We start from the raw sequence: 25100 nt of genomic DNA, 5'->3' as shown, positions 1-25100 counted from the left end.
TGGTTTTTACCAGAAATAGGTAATGGTCAGAGTCTAAGTTAGCACCCCTTAGCACCTTGATATTCTGAATCTCATTGTGATGCTTTTTGCCCATGGCCACATGGTCTATCTGGAATTCACCTAGTAGTGGATTTGGGCTCTTCCGTATCTTCGCCTTCCTAGGCAGGTGTTTGAAGGCAGTTGATTTTAGGACAAGACCATATTTGTCACAAAGGTCTATACGACGTTCTCCGTTCCTGTTTGTCCTCTTATGGGCTGGGTAGAGGCCTACTATCCTGCAATATTTTTTCTCCTTTCCTACCTGTGCATTGAAATCACCCATCAGTATGGTGGTATGATGTAGTGGGATCTTGTCCAGGGCTTCTTCTAGAATGCTCCAGTATTGTTCAACTGCTTCCAGGTCATTTCTATTTGTGTCATTTGTGGGTGCATGGAAGTTCATTATGGTATATGCCCTATTGCAGAACCTCAAAGATATTGAGGAGTCCTACCATTAGGTGAAGTGAACTCTATTATGTGAGGAATCATCCTATGATGAACAGCAAAGCCAGTGCCAAGATGTGGGACTGTCTTCATCACCCTGAAGCCTGGTTTCCCCTGGTATATTCTGTATCCTTGGGATTCAAATGCATCTGTGTCCGTGAATTGTGTTTCTTGTAGTGCTGCAGTCTTGATGTTATATTTGTTCAGCACGTCTAGAGTCTGTTTAAGTTTACCAGTCTTTAGCAACGAGGAGAAAATATGAAGGGACCCGACACCTCGAAAAATGAAGGTATCTGCCAAAGAAAGACAAGGGCCACGAAGGGCATGAAAATGAAAGACTCCCTAGCCCTCGGATACCTAATAGCGTCGGGGTCAGAAAAGAACAAGAGTTGACCAAGGAAGGTCAGATATGACAGATGAAAGTGAGGAGCCTAGCACAAGTAAGTGGAAGCAATGCCAGGACTCAGCTAAGGGCCCCGTGGTCACCAATCCACGCTCCAAATTTCAGAACCCCTGGGGCCCCTTTCAGTCGCCTCTTACGACAGGCAGGGGATACCGTGGGTGTTATTTTACCGCCCCCACCCACAGGGGGAAATGAGTACTTTTATTATTTAAAACCTTAATTCTCGCGGAGAAAAAACGTACAACACGGGGAAACGGAAAATCCGGGAACGAATGACCATCAACAATTCAGCTAAACATCGCAATCTATAATTATAATCTTATAAACACTACAGCCCCAATGGGCCATCACCTACCGAGTGACCCGTGCTCAGTCCGAAAGCCTGCAGATTACGACGCGACACTTGGCCGTTATCCCTGGTGCTCTAGACCGGGGTCGCCATCTCACCATTAAATAGCTCCTGAATTAAAGGTAATCACGTAGCCTGAGTGGACCTGGAACCAGCCCTTATATCCAAGTAAAAATGGCCAGGAATCGAACCCGTGCCCTCCAGGTGAAAGGCAGGTAAGTTAGACCACGGGGCCAGCTTCAAACATTAATTTTCAGTACGTGAGTTAAAAATCTCAAAACTGTACATTTGGTTTTATTGGGGGAACTTATTTCAGTTCAGCAACTTTGATCGAAAAATCTAAGAACGCCAAGCCAAACAACAATCGATTGCAAGTAGTTCTCTATTCTCTTAATCTAATAAAATAAAGCACATTAGATACAAAAATGCCCATCAGGATGGCAAAATCCCTTTTTTTGATCTTCCATTGATATTTGGTCACCGGTATACTGTCCTAGTCAGTTTCTGGAAACCTTGTACTGGCTACAGCATAAATCAGACCTACATTGACTTAACGGTTATGTTGAACTCGAAAATATGGTTTTGAATGTATCGATTCCGAAAACTCTAGAAATTGTGGTTATTAGTGACCTTGAGCTCTGCTGGAAAGCGTGCTCGTTGTACAAGTCAGTACAAGTGGGAAATGATACAAACTTTTTTTAATGTAATGGGCGCAAATAAAGCGACTGCAGTTATTATAATATTTTAACACAAAAACGTAAAATTCCCAGTCTTATATTAGGACCAAAGCAGTAATAGGCGGTCCCAAAACTTCCCATGGCTTTTACGTATGTAAGGTGCAACACCTGTTCTGGTTCCAATAACATAATCCTATATGATATTAAAATATTAAATTTGTGTAAGAAGGGGCAGTTTCGATTCCTGCCTGAAAGCCCAGTGGCTATACAGTGCCCTGAGGGAAGTGCCGAAAACCTGTTTGGTGATACACAAGAAAATATGTAAAATTTAAAAAAATTATCCCTGGATATAATGTAGACGTATTACAAGTAAGTTACGAACATTTGACGAAACTCGTTCTGTCTTCAAGTTGAGCTGTCGAGGTGTGCTCTATCTCCTTCCAATTGTTGTGGCCACTCTCTGCTTTATGATTTCCGAGGATTCTGTAAACAGTACCACCCGAATGTGATGCTAGGATGGTCCCTTATGCAGGTTTACCGCCGACCGCTTTTCCAGTACAATATTTGCTCTAATTATTGCAATGACGGGACATTAATACCAAGATCCGTAACTATGCCGTAGTCTTTCCTTCATGCGATACAGTTTCTTGAAAAACGCTTGATTGAGGATTTAGCATTAAGGGGACTGAAATTTCTGGACGGGTGGTTCGGGAAATCATTTCTTCGAGGAACGGTTAATGCAGGGTTATTACAACGTGATTCAATTAGGGTGCTCGCGGGACTACATGATTTGAACAGATAATTAGGGATAAATTTGTTTCCGAAAATGTATGATCGAGGTTTTACTGTATAGACATAATGAGTGTTGAAGATTTTATACCTCAACAGTGTGGTAATGTGTCGGAGAATGACAGTGTTCTACTGATGAAAATATACTCATAGACATGAAGTTTTGAAGCTTCCACCTAATCAATACTATATTTATGTATTGTTATTTTACAGTACCGATTTCGACCTTGTGAAGGTCATCTTCAGCTGACTAACATAAAACATCACTGTAAGAATGTCACATAGTATACGTAAAAACGTTGTCAGTTTGCCAATATTCTTCGTCCTACGTTAAATGATAACATTACTGTTATGTACACGGATGATATATGTTTAAAATACAATGTTCACTGTTCCACATTAAAACTTATTAGCTGGATTGAATAAAACATTTTGAGGCACAAATGAGTTCATACGGCGTATTGTAACTAGCCGTGTTTGTCTGGTATTTGATGATGAGAAACTTTATTGCAAGTGATGAAAATCATTTTTTGTCCGTGAAGTTTCGTAAAAATATAGGAAAATATTTAAAATTTATTTCCACCTATTCAATACAATATAAGACGTTGACATTTAAGTTAAAACAGTTTTCAAATGTGAGACATGTTTCGCCTCTTACTGAGAGGCATCTTCAGTCACTAATCAAAACCTTATTACTTTTGTCAGACAACATCTCAAACATTCTACAGCTATTATAAAAATGTTCATAAAACAACTAAGAATCTAATATAATGATGAACAATGTGTAGTACAATTGATGAATAGGACGACAATAGATGATACAGTAGTACGTAGATTCTTAGTTGTTTTATGAACATTATGAACATTAGTGACTGAAGATGCCTCTCAGTAAGAGGCGAAACATGTCTCACATTTGAAAAATGTTTTAACTTAAATGTCAACATCTTATATTGTATTGAACAGGTGGAAATAAATTTTAAATATTTTCCTATATATTTTATGAGGAACTTTGTCGAAGTATATTTGAATGTTTGCAGTCCATGCTAAAAAATTATAATTTTACCATGAAACTTAGTAGAATTTGTGTAGAATTATGGATAGATTGTTAGTCTTAAGACATGCTTCCCTTGGTCTTTACGTTATCTATTTTTGTTGCTTGATTCTGACATGTCATACGATTAGCGTTAAAGGTCCTTCACTTTGTGTTGTTGGACATATTTAGTATCTGTAAAAATAGAAATGGAGTGTAAGAAATTTACGCCTGGCAAGTTGGAATGTCTATTCAGTGTGGAGTAGGTGTGCATGTACTTACTGCTGTTGTTGACTCTTGGTATGTGCTACTCGGAGCACGTTGTGCACTGTTTCGTGTGTATCTGAAGCTGATGCTTGTGGTTGTGGAGGGGTAAGAGGAGCGGCTGTTGAAGGAGTAGGAGTGGAGCAGGATGTGTCTTCTGCCGGTTTTTTAATGTGTGTTGGGTTAGTTTTTTGATTCTTTTTAGATAAGTGATTTTTGGGGAAGGAATAAATGTGTCGAAAAGAATATTGATTCTGTCTGTAATTTCATTTAAATTGAAGTTTGGATTGGCGTATTGATCTAAACTGATGTAAAAATCTTCCATTATGTTGAGTAAGGGGCCCTTGGGGATTTTACTTAGAATTTGCATGTCGTTCTCAATGTTTGTAAATTTATGTTTGTAGTCTTCAGTATGTTGACCTATGGCTGAGAAATGATTATGTTTTACTGCATTGATATGTTCATTGTAACGAAAGTTCCTTCCAGTGCGCCGATATAACTGGCCTCACAGCTGTTACACTTCATTTATTGTTGTAGAAAGAATTGGTGTTGTGTAAAATGTTGGCATTATTATACCATCAGTAGACAAACACGGCTGAGCACATGATATAACATAGTTACATTTGTACAATATGCCGTATTAACTCATTTGTGCCTCAAAAATGTTTTATTCAATCTACGAAGGTGGTTTGAAAAGTCAGTGCAAAGTTCGAGAGATGGCACCACCAGCGCGTATCGAGGTCATGTTTAGTTAGTAGCACCTCTTGAATGAACGCACACCAAGTTTCAGCCATGTTGGTCTATTTCTTTGTGTTTGGCATTCGTGTGAATCAAGGAAGTCGAGTGATTTTCAAGAAATGGACGAAAAAGAATTTCGTGTGGTGTTTACTTTATGAAAGGCAAAACGCCTCAGGAGACTAAAGAGAAGCTTGATAAACATTATGGTGACTCTGCACCTTCGATTAGAACAGTTTATAAGTGGTTTCAAAACTTTCGGACTGGCCATATGAGCACAAGTGACGCTGAACGTTCTGAACTGACTGTGGAGGTTACAAATCCAGAAATCATTGATCAAATCCATGATATGGTGATGGATGACAGAAGAGTTAAGGTGCATGAGATTGCTAGTGCTGTGGGCATCTTGACTGAACGGGTACATAATATTTTGCATAAACATTTGGACATGAGAAAACTATCCGCAAGATGGGTGCCGCGATTACTCACGCATGACCAAAAACTGAATCATGTGAAGTGTTGCAAGGATGGTTTGCAGCTGTTCCATAGGAATCCGGAGGACTTCAAGCGTCGTTTTGTCGCTGTGGATGAAACATGGATACATTACTATACTCCTGAGACCAAACAACAATCCAACCAATAGGTTACCAAGGGGGAGTCTGCACCAAAAAAAGGCGAAGACCGTTCCTTCGGCCGTAAAGGTTACGGCGACTGTCTTTTGAGATTCGCAAGGGATAATCTTCATCGACTATCTGGAAGAGGGTAAAACTATTACAGGTGCACATTATTATTCATCATTATTGGACCGTTAGAAAACCGAGCTGGAAGAAAAACGCCCGTGATTGGCCCACAACAAAGTCCTTTTCCATTACGACAACGCACCAGCACACACCTCAGCAGTTGTGGTCGCAAAATTAATGGAAATAGGATTCCAACTCGTTTCACATCCCCCTGTTCTCCAGACTTGGCTCCCTCGGACTAGTATGTGTTCCCCAATTTGAAGAAATGACTGGCGGGACAAAGATTTTATTCAAACAAGGAGGTGATTGCAAACACTAATGGATATTTTGCAGACTTGCACAAATCCTATTATTCGGAAGGGATCAACAAACTAGAACGTCATTGGACGAAGTGTATAAGCCTAAAAGGAGACTGTCAGAAAATTTAAAAAGTTTACCCCAAACACGTAAGTAGTTTTTATTTTTGCACGGACTTCAATCGCCCCTCGTAGCTATAAGTTTTAATGTGGAACAGTGAAGTTTATAATTTAAGAACTTTGTATTTTAAACATATATCATCCATGTATGGAATAGTAATGTTAAGTTTTAATTCTCATATCATTTAACGCTTAGTCGGGCTGAGTGGCTCAGGCGGTTGAGGCGCTGGCCTTCTGACCCCAACTTGGCAGGTTCAATCCTGGTTCAGACCGGTGGTATGTGAAGGTGCTCAAATTTACTCATTCAGGACTAATATCAGATTCCCTATGGGAATCAACATCTATATCACGTCAGCCTCATGTCGGTAGATTTAGTGGCACGTAAAAGAACTCCCACGGGACTAAATTCCGGCTCCTTGGCGTCTCCGAAGACCTTAAAATAGTAGCTAGTGGGACGTAAAGCAAATATTATTATTATTATTATTATTATTATTATTATTATTATTATTATTATTATTATTATTATAATATAAAGTAGACGATTGCTTAAGCTAGGACGAAGAGACCTACACTATGTGACATGTATCAGTGATGTTCTAATTACATGTTATGTTCTCATGGTTCTGATCCGTAGTGAATTGTAATTACAATATAATTATTAAATTAATAATGACATGTTAGTCAGCTGAAGATGACCTTCACAAGGTCAAAACCGCTACTATAAAATAACAATACATAAATATAGTATTGATTAGGTGGAAGCTTCAAAACTTCATATCTGTGAATATAAAAAATCAATACGGACATGAAACTTGGATTATGACATCGTAGCCAACCAGGGAAAGCGAACTGCCTACAAATATCATAATCCGGAAATCAAAATAACAAACGTAATCAAAAGCATCACCTTTGTAAAAGAATATCTATTGAACGACCTAACATCCAAATTCCTCAAAAAAAGTACAATAATAAACACAGAAACACCAACCAGACTCTTAATACACAGAGAAAGACGAATAAAATTTGGTTGAGAAAAGAAATAAAATTCCTATGTAGGAAAAAAACACCACCTTAACAATCAGCTTTAAGAAACACATTTAAAAGCTTCCCACGACCTACCACACAGTTACTAGGATAACTTTCAACAAATCACCAATAAAAAACAAACAAATATAGCCATTCAAAAACAGAACACATTAACCAAAAAACTAAATCCACTAAAACAGTCACAAAATCAGAATACACAAGACAATGTTCCTAATAGCAACTATCCCATTAGACTTAATAACAGCAACCAACACACATTTCATCCACCAATGAAAACTACCCCATTAGACTTAATAACAGCAACCAACACATATTTCATCCACCAATGAAAAATCTTACAGATACGACCTTTGATGAGACGGAATGCATTATACTGAGTAAGGGACTCGAATATAATTGGGGAAATATTTCAGCCTTCTAGAATATTACCACTATCATTGCAGAAACTGAGAATGCTATCAACAAAATTCCTTACGAACAGCGTAATGAAATTAGATACAAAATTAGAAAAAGATTACCACAATATATCAACAGAATCAGTAACGAAAACGGCAACAAAAACACCAACAACACACAAATAAAAAAAACTAAAAACAAAATCTAACAGAACAACTTACTAATAACCAAAGCAGACAAAGGCAATACTGTACCACTATTATAGACAGAAACGAACACATAGCCAAAACCAAACAATGCTTCTTAGATATCACTTTACAAATTAAAAATAAAAACCCAACTACCAGCATCCAAAGAAACCTTAAAATATTACTAAAAACACTCACTTTCTGCTAAATGAACAAGAAACTGCAAAGCTCATCATAATGAACCCCGAGTTACCGACCGCCAAAGCTTACCCGAAACTATCGATTAGACCCATTATAAACTACAGACCTAGTCCAACTTACAAATTGTCACAGTTCATTCAAACATTTATTTAAAAGACTATGTATTTTTAGCTAAAAAGCAGTACGAAATTCAATAGATTTCTGTAATATTACAAAAGAATTAAAAATCGAACAACACCACAGCTTAGCATCATATGATATAATAAACATATATTACCACAATATATCAACAGAATCAGTAACGAAAACGGCAACAAAAACACCAACAACACACAAATAAAAAAAACTAAAAACAAAATCTAACAGAACAACTTACTAATAACTAAAGCAGACAAAGGCAATACTGTACCACTATTATAGACAGAAACGAACACATAGCCAAAACCAAACAATGCTTCTTAGATATCACTTTACAAATTAAAAATAAAAACCCAACTACCAGCATCCAAAGAAACCTTAAAATATTACTAAAAAACACTCACTTTCTGCTAAATGAACAAGAAACTGCAAAGCTCATCATAATGAACCCCGAGTTACCGACCGCCAAAGCTTACCCGAAACTACCGATTAGACCCATTATAAACTACAGACCTAGTCCAACTTACAAATTGTCACAGTTCATTCAAACATTTATTTAAAAGACTATGTATTTTTAGCTAAAAAGCAGTACGAAATTCAATAGATTTCTGTAATATTACAAAAGAATTAAAAATCGAACAACACCACAGCTTAGCATCATATGATATAATAAACATGTACCCTAATATACCTACACATAAAACTACAAAATTAATAGAATCCAGTTTTAAAAACAGTAAACTGAGTATCCTTGAAGTAGAAGAGTTCAAAAAATTACTCGACTTTGCTACCAACAACAATTACTTCAAATTCCATGACACCATCTATCAACAACAATGCCTACCAATGGGATACTACCCAGAATTTACATAGATCATTTAGAACATCAAGAAATCAGCAAAATAGACATTTTCTTCTGGTGTAGATTTGTAGATGACATCTTTGTTACAATAGACAATAGATTCACAAATGAAATCAAATTACTAGAACAGTTTTATAAAATTCACTATGGAAACAGAAAACAACCATGCCATAAATTACCTAGACATACATATAACCAGACATAAAGTCATCTAACATACAAAATATACAGAAAGCCCACACACGTCCAACACAATAAAATATAGACTCTATCCACCCTCACGCACGCATAAAAGCAGCATACAACAGTATGATATACAGATCGTTTAATATACCACTAACACAAAAAGAACTAAACAAAGAAGTGATCTGATTCACGAAATGGCCAGACAAAATGGATACAAAAAGGAAATGATCAATAAAATTTTTTTTTTTTTTGCTAGTTGCTTTACGTCGCACCGACACAGATAGGTCTTATGGCGACGATGGGACAGGGAAGGGCTAGGAGTGGGAAGGAAGCGGCCGTGGCCTTAATTAAGGTACAGCCCCAGCATTTACCTGGTGTGAAAATGGGAAACCACGGAAAACCATTTTCAGGGCTGCCGACAGTGGGGTTCGAACCTACTATCTTCCGAATACTGGATACTGGCCGCACTTAAGCGACTGCAGCTAACGAGCTCGGTATCAATAAAATTATCCATAAAATAAAACATCAACCAAAATAAGAATTAGCCAGACCAACAAAACCAAGAAAGATTACATACTTACCACTTTTAATAACACCCACGTATACCAACGTTTTCAAAAAACAAAATCTAAAAATAGCCTACAGAACTACATGTAATAATGCCAACATTTTACCCATCAAATCTATCAACAACAATAAATGAAGTGTAACAGCTGTGAGGCCAGTTATATCGGCGCACTGGAAGGAACTTTCGTTACAATGAACATATCAATGCAGTAAAACATAATAATTTCTCAGCCATAGGTCAACACACTGAAGACTACAAACATAAATTTACAAACATTGAGAACAACATGCAAATTCTAAGTAAAATCCCCAAGGGCCCCTTACTCAACATAATGGAAGATTTTTACATCAGTTTAGATCAATACGCCAATCCAAACTTCAATTTAAATGAAATTACAGACAGAATCAATATTCTTTTCGACACATTTATTCCTTCCCCAAAAATCACTTATCTAAAAAGAATCAAAAAACTAACCCAACACACATTAAAAAACCGGCAGAAGACACATCCTGCTCCACTCCTACTCCTTCAACAGCCGCTCCTCTTACCCCTCCACAACCACAAGCATCAGCTTCAGATACACACGAAACAGTGCACAACGTGCTCCGAGTAGCACATACCAAGAGTCAACAACAGCAGTAAGTACATGCACACCTACTCCACACTGAATAGACATTCCAACTTGCCAGGCGTAAATTTCTTACACTCCATTTCTATTTTTACAGATATTAAATATGTCGAACAACACAAAGTGAAGGAGCTTTCACGCTAATCATATGACATGTCAGAATCAAGCAACAAAAATAGATAACGTAAAGACCAAGGGAAGCATGTCTTAAGACTAACAATCTATCCATAATTCTACACAAATTCTACTAAGTTTCATGGTAAAATTATAATTTTTTAGCATGGACTGCAAACATTCAAGTATATACTTCGACAAAGTTCCTCATAAAATATATAGGAAAATATTTAAAATTAGTCACGTCCTAGTTCGTGAACCATGGGCAACGGCTGAGTGGCCTAGTAAGTGGTCCTGAGAGTCGGGATACCAGTTGCTATGGAATGGGAGTGGGCATCTCGGACATATTCTGAGTCGTGGCCCTCCTTGTGCTCAGGCGGCTAGGACTACACAATTCACCAGTGGTCCATAACCCGTTAGAGGAGAGATCCTCACTTGGACTATGTGCAGGTAGGGCAGCATCCTGCTTCATGAATTTACCGAGCTCAGAACACTTTAAGCAAGCCTCGGACCTATGGGAGTAATGGAGTCCCACTCCCATTTGACAGGCGAGGGACTCCTTGGAAACAACTTGGCGAACGAAATGGAATTCGATGGGGAGCTATCAATATTAATGGGGCTTATGGAAGAAAGAAGGTAGAACTTGCTGAGTCAGCAAAGAGGATGCATCTGGATATGCTAGGAGTAAGTGATATTCGGGTAAGGGGAGATAAGGAGGAAGAGATAGGAGATTATAAAGTGTACTTGACGGGTGTTAGAAAGGGAAGAGCAGAGTCCTGGGATAGGGCTCTTTATCAGGAATACCATTGCACACAACATAGTTTCTGTTAGGCACGTAAGTGAGCGAATGATGTGTGTAGATTTGTCAGTGGGAGGAATTAGGACAAGAATTGTGTCCGTGTATTCACCATGTGAGGGTGCAGATGAGGATGAAGTTGACAAGTTTTATGAAGCATTGAGTGACATCGTGGTCAGGGTCAACAGCAAGGATAGAATAGTGCTAATGGGCGATTTCAATGCGAGAGTTGGGAATAGAACTGAAGGATACAAAATGGTGATTGGTGAATGTGGGGAAGATATGGAAGCTAATGGGAATGGGAAGCATTTGCTGGACTTCTGTGCTAGTGTGGGTTTAGCTGTTGCGAATACATTCTTCAAGCATAAGGCTATTCACCGCTACACATGGGAGGCTAGGGGTACCAGATCCATAATAGACTATATCTTAACAGGCTTTGAATTCAGGAAATCTTTTAGGAATGTACGTTTTTTCGGGGATTTTTCGATGATACAGACCATTATCTGATCTGTAGTGAACTAAGTATCTCTAGGCCTAGGGTAGAGAAAGTGAAATCTGTCTGCAAACGAATAAGGGTAGAAAATCTCCAGGACGAGGAAATTAGACAGAAGTACATGGATATGATTAGTGAGAAGTTTCGAACAGTAGACAGTAAGCAGGTTCAGGATATAGAAAGTGAATGGGTGGCATACAGGGATGCTGTAGTAGAAACAGCAAGGGAATGCCTAGGAACAACTGTGTGTAAAGATGGGAAAAGGCGAACATCTTGGTGGAATGATGAAGTGAGAGCAGCCTGTAAACGTAAAAAGAAGGCTTATCAGAAATGGCTCCAAACAAGGGCCGAGGCAGACAGGGATTTGTACGTAGATGAAAGAAACAGAGCGAAACAAATAGTTGTTGAATCCAAAAAGAAGTCATGGGAAGATTTTGGTAATAACCTGGAAAGGCTAGGTCAAGCAGCAGGGAAACCTTTCTGGACAGTAATAAAGAATCTTAGGAAGGGAGGGAAAAAGGAAATGAACAGTGTTTTGAGTAATTCGGGTGAACTCATAACAGATTCCAGGGAATCACTGGAGAGGTGGAGGGAATATTTTGAACATCTTCTTAATGTAAAAGGAAATCATCATGATGGTGTTGCAAACAGTCAAGCTCATGGGGAGGAGGAAAATGATGTTGGTGAAATTATGCTTGAGGAAGTGGAAAGGATAGTAAATAAACTCCATTGTCATAAGGCAGCAGGAATAGATGAAATTAGACCTGAAATGGTGAAGTATAGTGGGAAGGCAGAGATGAAATGGCTTCATAGAGTAGTAAAATTAGCGTGGAGTGTTGGTAAGGTACCTTCAGATTGGACAAAAGCAGTAATTGCACCTATCTATAAGCAAGGGAACAGGAAGGATTGCAACAACTATCGAGGTATCTCATTGATTAGTATACCAGGCAAAGTATTCACAGGCATCTTGGAAGGGAGGGTGCGATCAGTTGTTGAGAGGAAGTTGGATGAAAACCAGTGTGGTTTCAGACCACAGAGAGGCTGTCAGGATCAGATTTTCAGTATGCGCCAGGTAAGTGAAAAATGCTACGAGAGGAATAGGCAGTTGTGTTTATGTTTCGTAGATCTAGAGAAAGCATATGACAGGGTACCGAGGGAAAAGATGTTCGCTATACTGGGGGACTATGGAATTAAAGGTAGATTATTAAAATCAATCAAAGGCATTTATGTTGACAATTGGGCTTCAGTGAGAATTGATGGTAGAATGAGTTCTTGGTTCAGGGTACTTACAGGAGTTAGACAAGGCTGTAATCTTTCACCTTTGCTGTTTGTAGTTTACATGGATCATATGTTGAAAGGTATAAAATGGCAGGGAGGGATTCAGTTAGGTGGAAATGTAGTAAGCAGCCTGGCCTATGCTGACAACTTGGTCTTAATGGCAGACTGTGCCGAAAGCCTGCAGTCTAACATCTTGGAACTTGAAAATAGGTGCAATGAGTATGGTATGAAAATTAGCCTCTCGAAGACTAAATTGATGTCAGTAGGTAAGAAATCCAACAGAATTGAATGTCAGATTGGTTATACAAAGCTAGAACAGGTCGATAATTTCAAGTATTTAGGTTGTGTGTTTTCCCAGGATGGTAATACAGTAAGTGAGATTGAATCAAGGTGTAGTAAAGCTAATGCAGTGAGCTCGCAGTTGCGATCAGCAGTATTCTGTAAGAAGGAAGTCAGCTCCCAGACGAAACTATCTTTACATCGGTCTGTTTTCAGACCAACTTTGCTTTATGGGAGCGAAAGCTGGGTGGACTCAGGATATCTTATTCATAAGTTAGAAGTGACAGACATGAAAGTAGCAAGAATGATTGCTGGTACAAACAGGTGGGAACAATGGCAGGATGGTACTCGGAATGAGGAGATAAAGGCTAATTTAGGAATGAACTCGATGGATGAAGCTGTACGCATAAACCGGCTTCGGTGGTGGGGTCATGTGAGGCGAATGGAGGAGGATAGGTTACCTAGGATAATAATGGACTCTGTTATGGAGGGTAAGGGAAGTAGAGGGAGACCAAGACGACGATGGTTAGACTCTGTTTCTAACGATTTAAAGATAAGAGGTATAGAACTAAATGAGGCCACAACACTATTTGCAAATCGAGGATTGTGGCGACGTTTAGTAAATTCTCAGAGGCTTGCAGACTGAACGCTGAAAGGCATAACAGTCTATAATGATAATGTATGTATGTATGTATGTATGTATGTATGTATATTTCCACCTATTCAATACAATATAAGATGTTGACATTTAAGTTAAAACATTTTTCAAATGTGAGACATGTTTCGCCTCTTACTGAGAGGCATCTTCAGTCACTAATGTTCATAATGTTCATAAAACAACTAAGAATCTACGTACTACTGTATCATCTATTGTCGTCCTATTCATCAATTGTACTACACATTGTTCATCATTATATTAGATTCTTAGTTGTTTTATGAACATTTTTATAATAGCTGTAGAATGTTTGAGATGTTGTCTGACAAAAGTAATAAGGTTTTGATTAGTGACTGAAGATGCCTCTCAGTAAGAGGCGAAACATGTCTCACATTTGAAAACTGTTTAAACTTAAATGTCAACGTCTTATATTGTATTGAATAGGTGGAAATAAATTTTAAATATTTTCCTATATTTTTACGAAACATCACGGACAAAAAATGATTTTCATCACTTGTAATAAAGTTTCTCATCATCAAATACCAGACAAACACGGCTAGTTACAATACGCCGTATGAACTCATTTGTGCCTCAAAATGTTTTATTCAATCCAGCTAATAAGTTTTAATGTGGAACAGTGAACATTGTATTTTAAACATATATCATCCGTGTACATAACAGTAATGTTATCATTTAACGTAGGACGAAGAATATTGGCAAACTGACAACGTTTTTACGTATACTATGTGACATTCTTACAGTGATGTTTTATGTTAGTCAGCTGAAGATGACCTTCACAAGGTCGAAATCGGTACTGTAAAATAACAATACATAAATATAGTATTGATTAGGTGGAAGCTTCAAAACTTCATGTCTGTGAATATCAAAAATCAATACGGACATGAAACTTATAGATTATGATAATGAAAATATACACGCAGAGGACTTTGTATCTACAATAGACACAGTTACTCCTTCAACTAGCCATGATCAGTCTTAGGTTAAGATGTTATATTCGGCTTTGCACCTGCTAGAACTGCGACACTATTATCACACCCTCATGCGACAAAACAACACTCTTGTTCTCAACCTCAGTTTCTCTGTTTACCAGTGTAGACAGCCTGAAAAACAAAACCATCCCAGCCAAGTCTGTTCTTGTGGCAAATTAGTCCCGATTAATACATTCACAACATGGAATAGCCATGTTTTGAAATTAGAACACTGCAGCGTAAGGCAGTTTTTGGAATGAAGTGGAAAAGGCATGTTTTGGAACAAATTAGTTGAGGATTAGACTTTTTTTAAATAAACTCAACATTTTGGTAGTGTTTTTCCCTGGGATAAGATTTTCTTTTTTTTTTTTTTTTTCAGCAAACCAAGAGTTGATATCTGTAAAGCCTCCGTCATGTTATAATTTGGCGTCATTATCTCTTTCTTCTATTTTTGAGGAGAAGGCAGGTTTTGGAAATTTACGACTCATATATATTATTCAATTTTCTATTATATTAATCTGTAATTGGGACACTCTGTAGATGATAAATAAATATATTCTATTCTGCACCAAAACTTGTGTTCCTTTAGACCAATAGTAAATTTTAAAGATGCACCAAGTTTCACTTTAAGCAAACAACTCAACCAAATATACATACATACATACATACATACATACATACATACATACATACATACATACATACATACATACATACATCATTATAGACCTTTATGCCTTTCAGCGTTCAGTCTGCAAGCCTCTGTGAATTTACTAAACATCGCCACAATCCTCCATTTGCAACTAGTGCTGTGGCCTCAATAAGTTCTAAAGCTCTTATCTTTAAATCATTAGAAACGGAGTCTAATCATCATCTTGTTCTCCCTCTACTTCTCTTACCCTGCAAAACTGAGTCCATTATTCTCCTAGGTAGCCTATCATCCTCCATTCGCCTCACATGAACCCACCACCGAAGCCGGTTTATGCGTACAGCTTCATCCATCGAGTTCATTCCAAAATTAACCTTTATCTCCTAATTCTGAGTACCTTCCTGCCATTGTTTCCACCTGTTTGTACCAGCAATCGTTCTTGCTACTTTCATGTCTGTTACTTCTAACTTATGAATAAGATATCCTGAGGCCACCAAGCTTTCGCTTCCATAAAGCAAAGTTGGTTTGAAAACAGACCGATGTAAAGATAATTTGGTCTGGGAGCTGACTTCCTTCTTACAGAATACTGTTGATTGTAACTGCGAGCTCACTGCGTTAATTTACTGCACCTTGATTCAATCTCGCTTACTATATTACCATCCTTGGAGAACACACAACCTAAATACTTGAAATTATCTACCTGTTGCAGCTTTGTATCACCAATCTGACATTCAGTTCTATCAGATTTCTTACCTACTGACATCAGTTTAGTCTTCGAAAGGCTAATTTTCATACCATGCCCATTGCACCTATTTTCAAGTTGCAAGATATCAGACTGCAGGCTTTCGGCACAATCTGCCATTAAGACCAAGTCGTCAGCATAGGCCAGACTGCTTACTACATTTCCACCTAACTGAATCCCTTCCTGCCACTTTATACCTTTCAGCAGATGATCCCTGTAAACAGACAGGGAATCTGCCTCCTGGGCGACTGCCCTAAATGCAGATCAGTATTGATTGATTGATTGATGGTTTGGCATGGCTTCTGCTACATATACACCAACTGGGAATATCAGAGACCATATGGGAATAGATTTACACTGTTTAAACTCTTATAGTCGGGAACAATTTTTTTTTTTTTAAGTTTCAAAAAGACGGGACCTCGTATGCTCTTCATTGCAGAGCATGGCTCAAAGAGAATGAAGCATGGCTGACGCGACTGGCGAGAGATAGCAGTGAAGATGATGTCACTTAGAATGCCGACACGCTGGTAGCAAGGCAGGGAAGTTGGCGGCGCAGGGCGATAATTCAAATGAAAGCAGTGATCAGGTTTACTGTGTGCTAGGCCTACTGCTGAATTGACAGAGACAAACGACTGGCCATTAAGTTCTTTTGTATCAATATTTAATTATATGATAACACGATACCCTTATCCCTTTCTTCTACGGGATCGAGTATGACGTGAGACGAATCTTCGTAGCGAGTTTTTACGTCCATATTCCCTTCCTGACGTCAGCCTCACCAGAGGAATTAATGAGATGTAACAAATGACGTGATATGAGTATCTAAAACGGACTTTTACATGTACTGTAGTCCTAAAAGTCGTGTTCACCATTTATCGTCGTTTTACGTTTAGAAATACTGCCTTCCAACGAAAATAGCCAGTATAACTTAAATACATTCTAAGTTTGTTAAATAATAGTACCTATAGAATGTTTACACATACAATTTTAGCTCCTTATAACCTAGAAGTCGTGTTCGCTGTACAAAATTTTGAGGTTATCGCATATTGGACCCCCGTTTACTATTTTTGGCTGTACAAGTGGGAAAATAAAGGGGTCTAATATGCGAGTAAATACGGTACTTATGGCCTAGATTGTAGAGACTTATTTCCCGACTTTGCATACCAATTTTCATTAAATTCTCTTCCTCCGTTTTCTCGTGATGCAAGTACATACATACATGCATGCATGCAGATAGACAGAAATTACGGGAAATTAAAAAGTGCATTTCCTTGTTACTGTGGACATGACCGATACAGAAATACCATCCTCTTTAAATTCTGAGCAATGTATAGACAAAACTCTTATTTTATTTATATAGATTATCTATGTGATTGAAGGTAATCTTTGTTCACAGGTCGTATGTATGATTTCCACCTCTTGGATATGGTAGAGTTAGGAGTTGATTCTTTCAACAGTTTGTCCGATTTCAAGAATGAGAAGGTGTCGCCGGGTATTAAACCATGTTTGCTGTTTGCTGGGGAACTCTTTGAACACAACCATGAATTTCAGCGACTCAAGAGCTTGCTTATAGATATGTTCAAGCGAGAGGATGTTACCAACGTAAGACTCAAGGGTCTCGAACACGTCATCATGTTTACTGCTGCAGAGGATAGGATCTTCATGCGCAGTTACAGGTAAAACAAGTTTTTTAAAATTTTGAAGTGGGATTCTTCTTCTTTTCATCATGGGGCCTCTAAATATTAGTTCCTAATTAACGTCGACCTCTAAGATCTTTAGCTTCCATGATTTTCCTTTATTCCCACCTAGATATACTTGCCCCCTCGAAAAAGCTGCAGGTTGTTCTTATTGGGTCTTCTTGGATTTTTCGTCCCTCTTCACTTGGTAGTCCTAAAGTGGAGAGTCTGATTCTACCCAGCGCCTCACATTCGAAAAGTATGTGTTCAGCTGATTCCTCTGCTTCATCGCATTTCCTACGTATATTGTCTCTTATTACTCCAATTCTATGTAGTTGTTTTTTCAGATGGCAGTGTCCTGTCAACAGTCCTACTACCCATCTTATTTGTTTGTTTGTTTGTTTATTTGTTTATTTATTTATTTATTTATTTATTTATTTATTTATTTATTTATTTATTTATTTTATATGGCGGGACTCAGGCTATGAAGCCTGCTATTCTGTCCAACCATACATACACCTACATGAAGAGTTAAATATACACTAAATTACCTACAGTTTAATATCTTAAGGTATCAGTTAAATGTTTTAATTAATCTAATTAGCTATGATCTAATCCTACTATGTTATAAGAAATTATTATTATTTATTAACCAGGTTTGACAGAGTTTCTTAAAGCGGAGGTGGTTTGACACGCTCCTGAAAAAAATGTCGTATGGCTTTTAGTGCCGGGATATCCCAGACGGGTTCGGCTCGCCAGGTGCAGGTCTTTCTATTTGACACACAAAAGTGACCTGCGCGTCGTGATGAGGATGAAATGATGATGAAGACAGCCCACACACCCAGCCCCCGTGCCATTGGAATTAACCAATTAAGGTTAAAATCCCCGACCCGGCCGGGAATCGAACCCGGGACCCTCTGAACCGAAGGCCAATACGCTGACCGTTCAGCCAACGAGTCGGACGACACGCTCCTAATTTCAGCAGGTAGGGAATTCCAAATTCAGCTGACGGCGACTATAAATGATCTACTGTAGCCAGTTGAGTGCTGAATGGGAATGCTTAGTACTGCGGTGGATGATGATATGGTTGGAATACTAGAAGGTGATGCTATGTAATGGACTTGTGTGGCAAGGTATTCAGGTGTGTTAAGGTTCAGTATACAATGTAACCGGGAAAGGGTGTGTAAATTTCGTCGCTCTCTTAAGCGTAGCCATGAAAGCCTACCAAATGCAGGAGAAATATGGCTAAACCTTGGTATATCTGAAATAAATCGAACGCATGCGTTATGTGCTTTTTGGAGCTTGATGGAAAGTGAGGCGTTCAGGTTACTGTATACTACGTCACAGTAGTCAAATATTGGCATTACCATACTTTGGATAAGCAGTTTCCTTACATTTTGGGGGAGTAAATCTCTGAGTTTTTTAAAGGAATGTAAGGAATAAAACACTCCCTGACATATACGTGTTACATGATTGTTCCAACTAAGGTTTTTATCCATTATCATCCCTAAGTTTTTAACTGTGTCTTTGAATTGTAACTGAGTGCCTCTTAATGTTACTGAGTGGGTATGGATGTCTGTAAGTCGTGCGTGTTTTTTTTGGGTAGCTAAAAGAATACTCTGCGATTTTTGGGCATTGATTTTTAGTACATGGTCATCGGTCCACCTACATACTCTTCCTAGGTCTGTATGTCGTCTGCGTACACATGATATTGACAATGTTTAATTACTTGTGTTAGTCCTGAAATGAAGATCGAAAATAGGAGTGGCGCTAGCACTGACCCCTGTTGTATTCCAGTCTCTACAGATTGCCATGAAGAGAAATTTCTCACCTGTAGATACACACTGCCGGCGCTCAGAGAGATAGGAATACATCCAGGATAGTGTGCTTTGTGAGAAATTAAGAGCACGTAATTTTGCTATTAGTATGTCCATGTCAATGCAGTCGAAGGCCTTACTAAGGTCTAGAAGAGTTAAAACAGTAACTTCTCCCTTATCCATAGCTACTCCTATGTCATTTTTAACTTTAAGCAGTGCAATAATTGTGCTATGATTGCTTCTAAAATCAGACTGGTATTTGTCAAGAAGCATATTATTATTTAAATATGCGGTTATTTGTCTGTGAACTATTTTCTCCAAAATTTTGGACAGAAATGGTAAAATGCAAATGGATCGAAAGTCTTTGGGATTCACGGGATTGTTGGTCTTGGGGAGTGAGCGAACAATTGCATATTTCCAAAGGGAAGGGAATATGCCGGTTATCAGTGAGGTATTTATGATGTGGGTTAGAGTTGGTAGGATTACGTCTAGAGTTTTTAACAGTAACTGTGGAACAATCTCGTCACATCCTGTCGCAGTTGTCTTTATTGATCGTGCAATTTGTCTCACTTCTGCAGGAGTTACGAGGGGAAAATATAACACTTCTCCTCCATTGTTAGTATTGCCATTGTGTAGAATTTTGTTAATCGTCTGTTCTTTTGTTGTCTTGTCAATGTTAACGGGTCTTGTAGTAAAGTATTGGTTTAAATCATCCAGTGATATTTTAACGTCAGCAGTATGTATTTTATTTCCGCCTATGCCCATTTTTTTAACGGTTTTCCAGATTGTTGTCGTGTTTCGGGTTAGCAAAATGTTCTGCGAGTGTCTTATTTTAGCATTCCTTATAGCCTGTGTGGTCCTGTTACGAAGGGTCTTGTACAGGTCAAAATCGTTTGGTATTTGGCTAGTTTTAAATTTTCTGAAAGCTTTGTCTCTCTCTGTCATTAAGTCTCGTATTTCCTGCGTCATCCATGGAGCTGCATGGCGTGTTACATGAGCAGTGCGTTTCGGCGCGTGTTTATTAAGAAGAGCTAGAAGTTGTGTGTTTAAGAACTCCACTTTATCATCTATATTATCTAAAATATGGACATTATGCCAAGGTATGTTTGCAGCATCTTCTAATAGGACTTCGTTATTTATACTTTTTAGATCTCGGAATGTAATTAATTTAGGTCTGTACTTGGGGCATGTAAGTGAATAAGCTAAATAAATTAAGTCGTGATTGGATAGTCCACAAGTAGACATTTGCCGTGGGTCAGTACCCTGTCAGGGTTATTCGTCACAATTAAGTCCAGTAATGTGGCTGTGTGATGAGTTTGGTTAAGTGGCAAAATCATCATGTTACAAGATTTAAATATGTTGATTAGTTGTTTAGTCTGTCATTTTCTCGTTAAAGATTTTCTCTGCTGAGTTTCAACAATTCTTTAGTATGCTTCTTGTTTGGTCCTTTTATCAGTTCCTTTGCAAGCCTGTATTCTGGAGTATTTTCCTGTTCTCCATTTGTTTCTTTTGTACCCATTTTCCAATGTAGTGTCGGACTTGTCCATAGATTTCTAAAGCGTGCACATGTAAAATCCATGCTGGTTGTGTTGGAAGGTAAGTCGTAATGTCCTGTGTTGAATTATGGTATTTGACTGGAGTAGATGCTCCTTCCCTTCGCAGTTGTGTATGGATGTAACAATTGTGTGTGAAAGATAAAAGTGAAAGGTGAGTATTTCTATTTTAGTAATTGGGAATTGTGGAATGAATGTGTATACAGTGAAGCCTCGGAATGCGAGTAACTTGGTCTACGAGTGTTTTGCAAGATGAGCAAACATTTTAAATAAATTGTAACTTGATAAGCGAGTGTGGTTCCGCAATACGAGCGTCACGTGCGCCTACTTTTTCCCCTCCCCTGTGCCTTTGTTGAATGGATGAACGTGGTCTTTGGTCCTGTAGTGAAGAAATACCTTTCAGAAAATAATCTGCCGCTCAAAGTCTTGCTGGTTATGGACAATGCTCCTGCTCATCCTCCAGGCCTTGAGGACTACTTACTGGAGGAAATCAAGTTCATTAAGGTTAAGTTCCTTCCTCTCAAAACTATTCCAGCCTATAGATCAGCAAGTCATTTCAAACTTCAAGAACCTATAAACCAAAGCACTATTTCAGCGATGCTTCGAATTGACCGAAGGAACAAACCTTACCCTCCGTGAGTTTGGGAGAAATTATTTCACCATCGTGAACTGCCTGAAGATCATCGATAAAGCTAGGGATGGAGTCACCAAGAGAACTCCCACTTCCGCTTGGGGAAAGCTGTGGTCTGACTGTGTTCTTGGACGTGACTTTGAGGGCATTGTTGGTGACAATGAGCCGCCGATTGTTGATTAAATTGTGTCCTTAGGGAAGACTATGGAGCTGGAGGTGAAAGACGTGGACGTTGAAGAGCTGGTGAATGATCATAGCCAGGAACTGACCACCAACGAACTGATGGACCTGCATCGCGAACAACAGGAGGATGTTATGGAGGAGATCTCGTCTGGGCAAAAAGAGGAGGAAAAGTCATTGGAATCTCTCACATCAACTGAGATTCAGGAGAAGTGCAAAATGTGGGAAACGGTGCAAAATGTTGTAGAGAAACTCCACCCGAATAAGGCTGTCGCAGTGCGAGCGATGAATCAGTTCAATGACAATGCAATGTCTCATTTTCGTGAAATCCTCAAAGAGGCAAAAGCAACAGTCATTGGACAGGTTCCTCGTTAAAGTTGCACGAAAAGAAAAAATTCCAGTGAGCCAACAGGTAGCAGTGATTCCGTTCGTGAAATTCGTGCTACACAGTAACTCTTCGCATGTCATCTCTCGTCACCCTCACACCAACAATGATTCTATGGTAAGGTGAAGTGCACTTTAATTTGTTTTCCATTATATTTTGTTTTAGAAATGGTATGCGAATAAATATTTTTGTGTTGTGGACGAATCATCCGCGTTTCAATTGTTTCTTATGGGAAAACTTGCTTTGATATACGAGCACTTTGGATTACAAGCATGTTGCCGGAACGAATTATGCTCGCAATCCAAGGTATATCCACTGTATATGTACTTCCTGCTGTTGTTGTTTGTAGCTTGGGAGCACTTTGCGCACTGCTCCATGTTCGTCTTGGGCTAATGTTAGTTGCTGGGTGGGAGTAGGGGTGGAGTTGAGCGTGTCTTTAAGTGCTTCTTTGATGCGTGTTAGGTTTTGTTTGTTGATTCTTTTGAGATAAGCGTTTTTTAAAGAAGGGATGGCTGTGTTAAAGATGATGTTTATTTTATCTGTAATTTCATGTAGATTAGAATTAGGGTTGGCATATTGATCTAAAGTAATGTAAAATTCCTCTGTTATATTGAGTGAGGGGCCCTTGGGGTTTATACTTAAGATCTGCATGTCATTTTCAATGCTTGTGAATTTATGTTTATAGTCTTCGATGTGTTGACCTATGGAGGAAAAGTGATTATGTTTTATGGCACTGAAGTGCCCGTTGTAGCAGATTAAAAAATTTCTACCTGTATGTCCGACGTTGCTGGCTTCGCAGTAATTGCATTTCTACAGTACACTCCTGAATGGCTATATTTATTATTATTGTTGATCGATTTGGTGTTGTGTAGAATGTTGGCATTATTATGTGTTGTTTTATATGCTTCTTAACAACATGGCGGGTGAAGTGGAAGAAAGTGTAGAAGAACCTCTACGAAGTTTGGAAAAATCACGGAAACAGGAGGATACCTGAAAAAAAGAACTGAAGGAGAACATTCTAGCAACAGTGAGTGTCCTGAAGACCTGTTTTAATGCATTAAAAATAGAACTAACTATAGCGAAAGAGGAAAAAACGATACACCAAAAAGAGGTTATGGGTAACCAAGGAAATGTTACAACTGAGGGAGCAGACAGCACCCCTGCGGGACGACTAGCGCCATCTAGCAACTACGAACAAAACCAGCAAAGAAAGAAAGCAAACGACGTCACTATGGTCCGAGTAGCGCCATCGACACACGACGAACAGAACAAACCCAGAGTTCCATCTACCGGCAACAGCCAGAATCAACAAGGAGAGACACCTACCAACACCATACAGGAGGCAAACAGCAGCCAGCAAGCAGTGTCACCTACCGGCACCGAACAGAAGACAAACAGTAGTCAGCTACCGCATAACAATCCAAGCGAAGAAACATACACAACACTTGAAGACAAAATCACAAAAAGAATGACCCAGCAAATACAATCAATAGTGGAAAATATCACGCAAAATATCAAAAAGATAAGAGAGGAGATCAGATGAACAAATCAACAGAATCTGACACCTCAGCAAGATAATTCAAAAACAAACCTTGAAATACCATTACAGTAAAATATAAAGACGTTTTAATGTGATTCAATCACATGTCAAATGGTACTAGTTTCGGCATCTATGTGCCATCATCAGCCTTAAGTACAAATTAAACAAGATATATATTCCTAAAACATCTAAAACACATTTTAACACATTATAAAATACAATTGCTGTAGTGATACATGAGATAAGTAAAAATTATGATACAATAGATTGCTATGATATAAAATTCTTAAAATTCCGGCTGTTCGTTACATAGTTCAGTCTGTGTACATTCGGAATAAGTGAATTTGTGCTGTTGTCTGTGTGAGTGACATTTATTCCTTTAATATTCGGTGGTTCCGGGGAAGTTTACTTTGATCACGTAAGATCGTGATGTAAATAAAGATGAATTCCCACTTCAATTTAAACCTGAAGGAGAAAATAGCCAAGTTAGATGTTGGAAGCATTGTATGGAAGTTACTAGAATCATAAGGATCACCTTGAGCAGCATGTTAAACATGTCGTTACACAGACGGAGCCAGACAAAGTGTTTGGGCAGCAGTAAAAGAGGCGAGGGGAAATACCATACCGCTTCGGAACGAATGCGCAGAAGTCCAACATGCGAAGAGAAACACACCCTATCCCAACGCCTATAGCAAAAAAAAAGAATACTCTTCCCCTAGGATAAAGGATAAATTCTTATATGACCCAGCCTCCTTTTCAAGCGTTTTTACTTGATGCTTTATTTCCCGAGTGTATCGTCCGTCGCCTTTGTGTATCGTGTTTTCTGCTCGCCACAGCAACACGTGTGCTTTATGGCTGGGGATTCGGGACGGCAATTGTCCTAGAAGCAAGAGAGGGTAGCACATGCTAGCGACTCAATCGGGACGAAAGAATGGGTTTCTTATTCTGTGGTTCGCGCATATTAACATTGTTTCTGTGCGTAATTTTGTTAGAGTTGTAGTCCACGTGTTTTTCTAGCGGTTCTTTGCTTCTCCCTGTGTCAAATTTGTATGTTAGTAATGTATGAGACATACCGATCTGTTTTGTATGTGGTAGTTAGGCGTATTTCAGTGCATTTGTGCTCATTCTTACTTCCTTTTTTTAATGAGTTAAATGTATTTCAGGGAGTTGTGTTGGTGACAGTTTGTGGTATTTTCTCTTCACGTTATGGCCAAAAAGCCATA

The 25100-nt window shown here is 38.6% G+C and overlaps 1 protein-coding gene across 2 annotated transcripts in view; it reads left to right on the top strand.

Moving 5' to 3' along the window:
• Non3 (Ribosome production factor 2-like protein Non3) overlaps positions 1-25100 on the top strand; it is a 182257-nt gene that overhangs the window by 132629 nt on the left and 24528 nt on the right. For both annotated transcript variants that reach the window (XM_068226770.1, XM_067143683.2), the window contains one exon: positions 17492-17771. In XM_068226770.1, coding sequence (XP_068082871.1) covers positions 17492-17771 — 280 coding nt within the window. The remainder of the gene's footprint in view (positions 1-17491; positions 17772-25100) is intronic.

This window comes from Anabrus simplex, chromosome 3 (genome assembly GCF_040414725.1).
Source record: "Anabrus simplex isolate iqAnaSimp1 chromosome 3, ASM4041472v1, whole genome shotgun sequence".
NCBI classification, from domain to species: Eukaryota; Metazoa; Arthropoda; class Insecta; order Orthoptera; family Tettigoniidae; genus Anabrus; species Anabrus simplex.
Note: the sequence above shows the minus strand (reverse complement) of the source record. Positions and strands in the feature narration are given on the sequence as shown.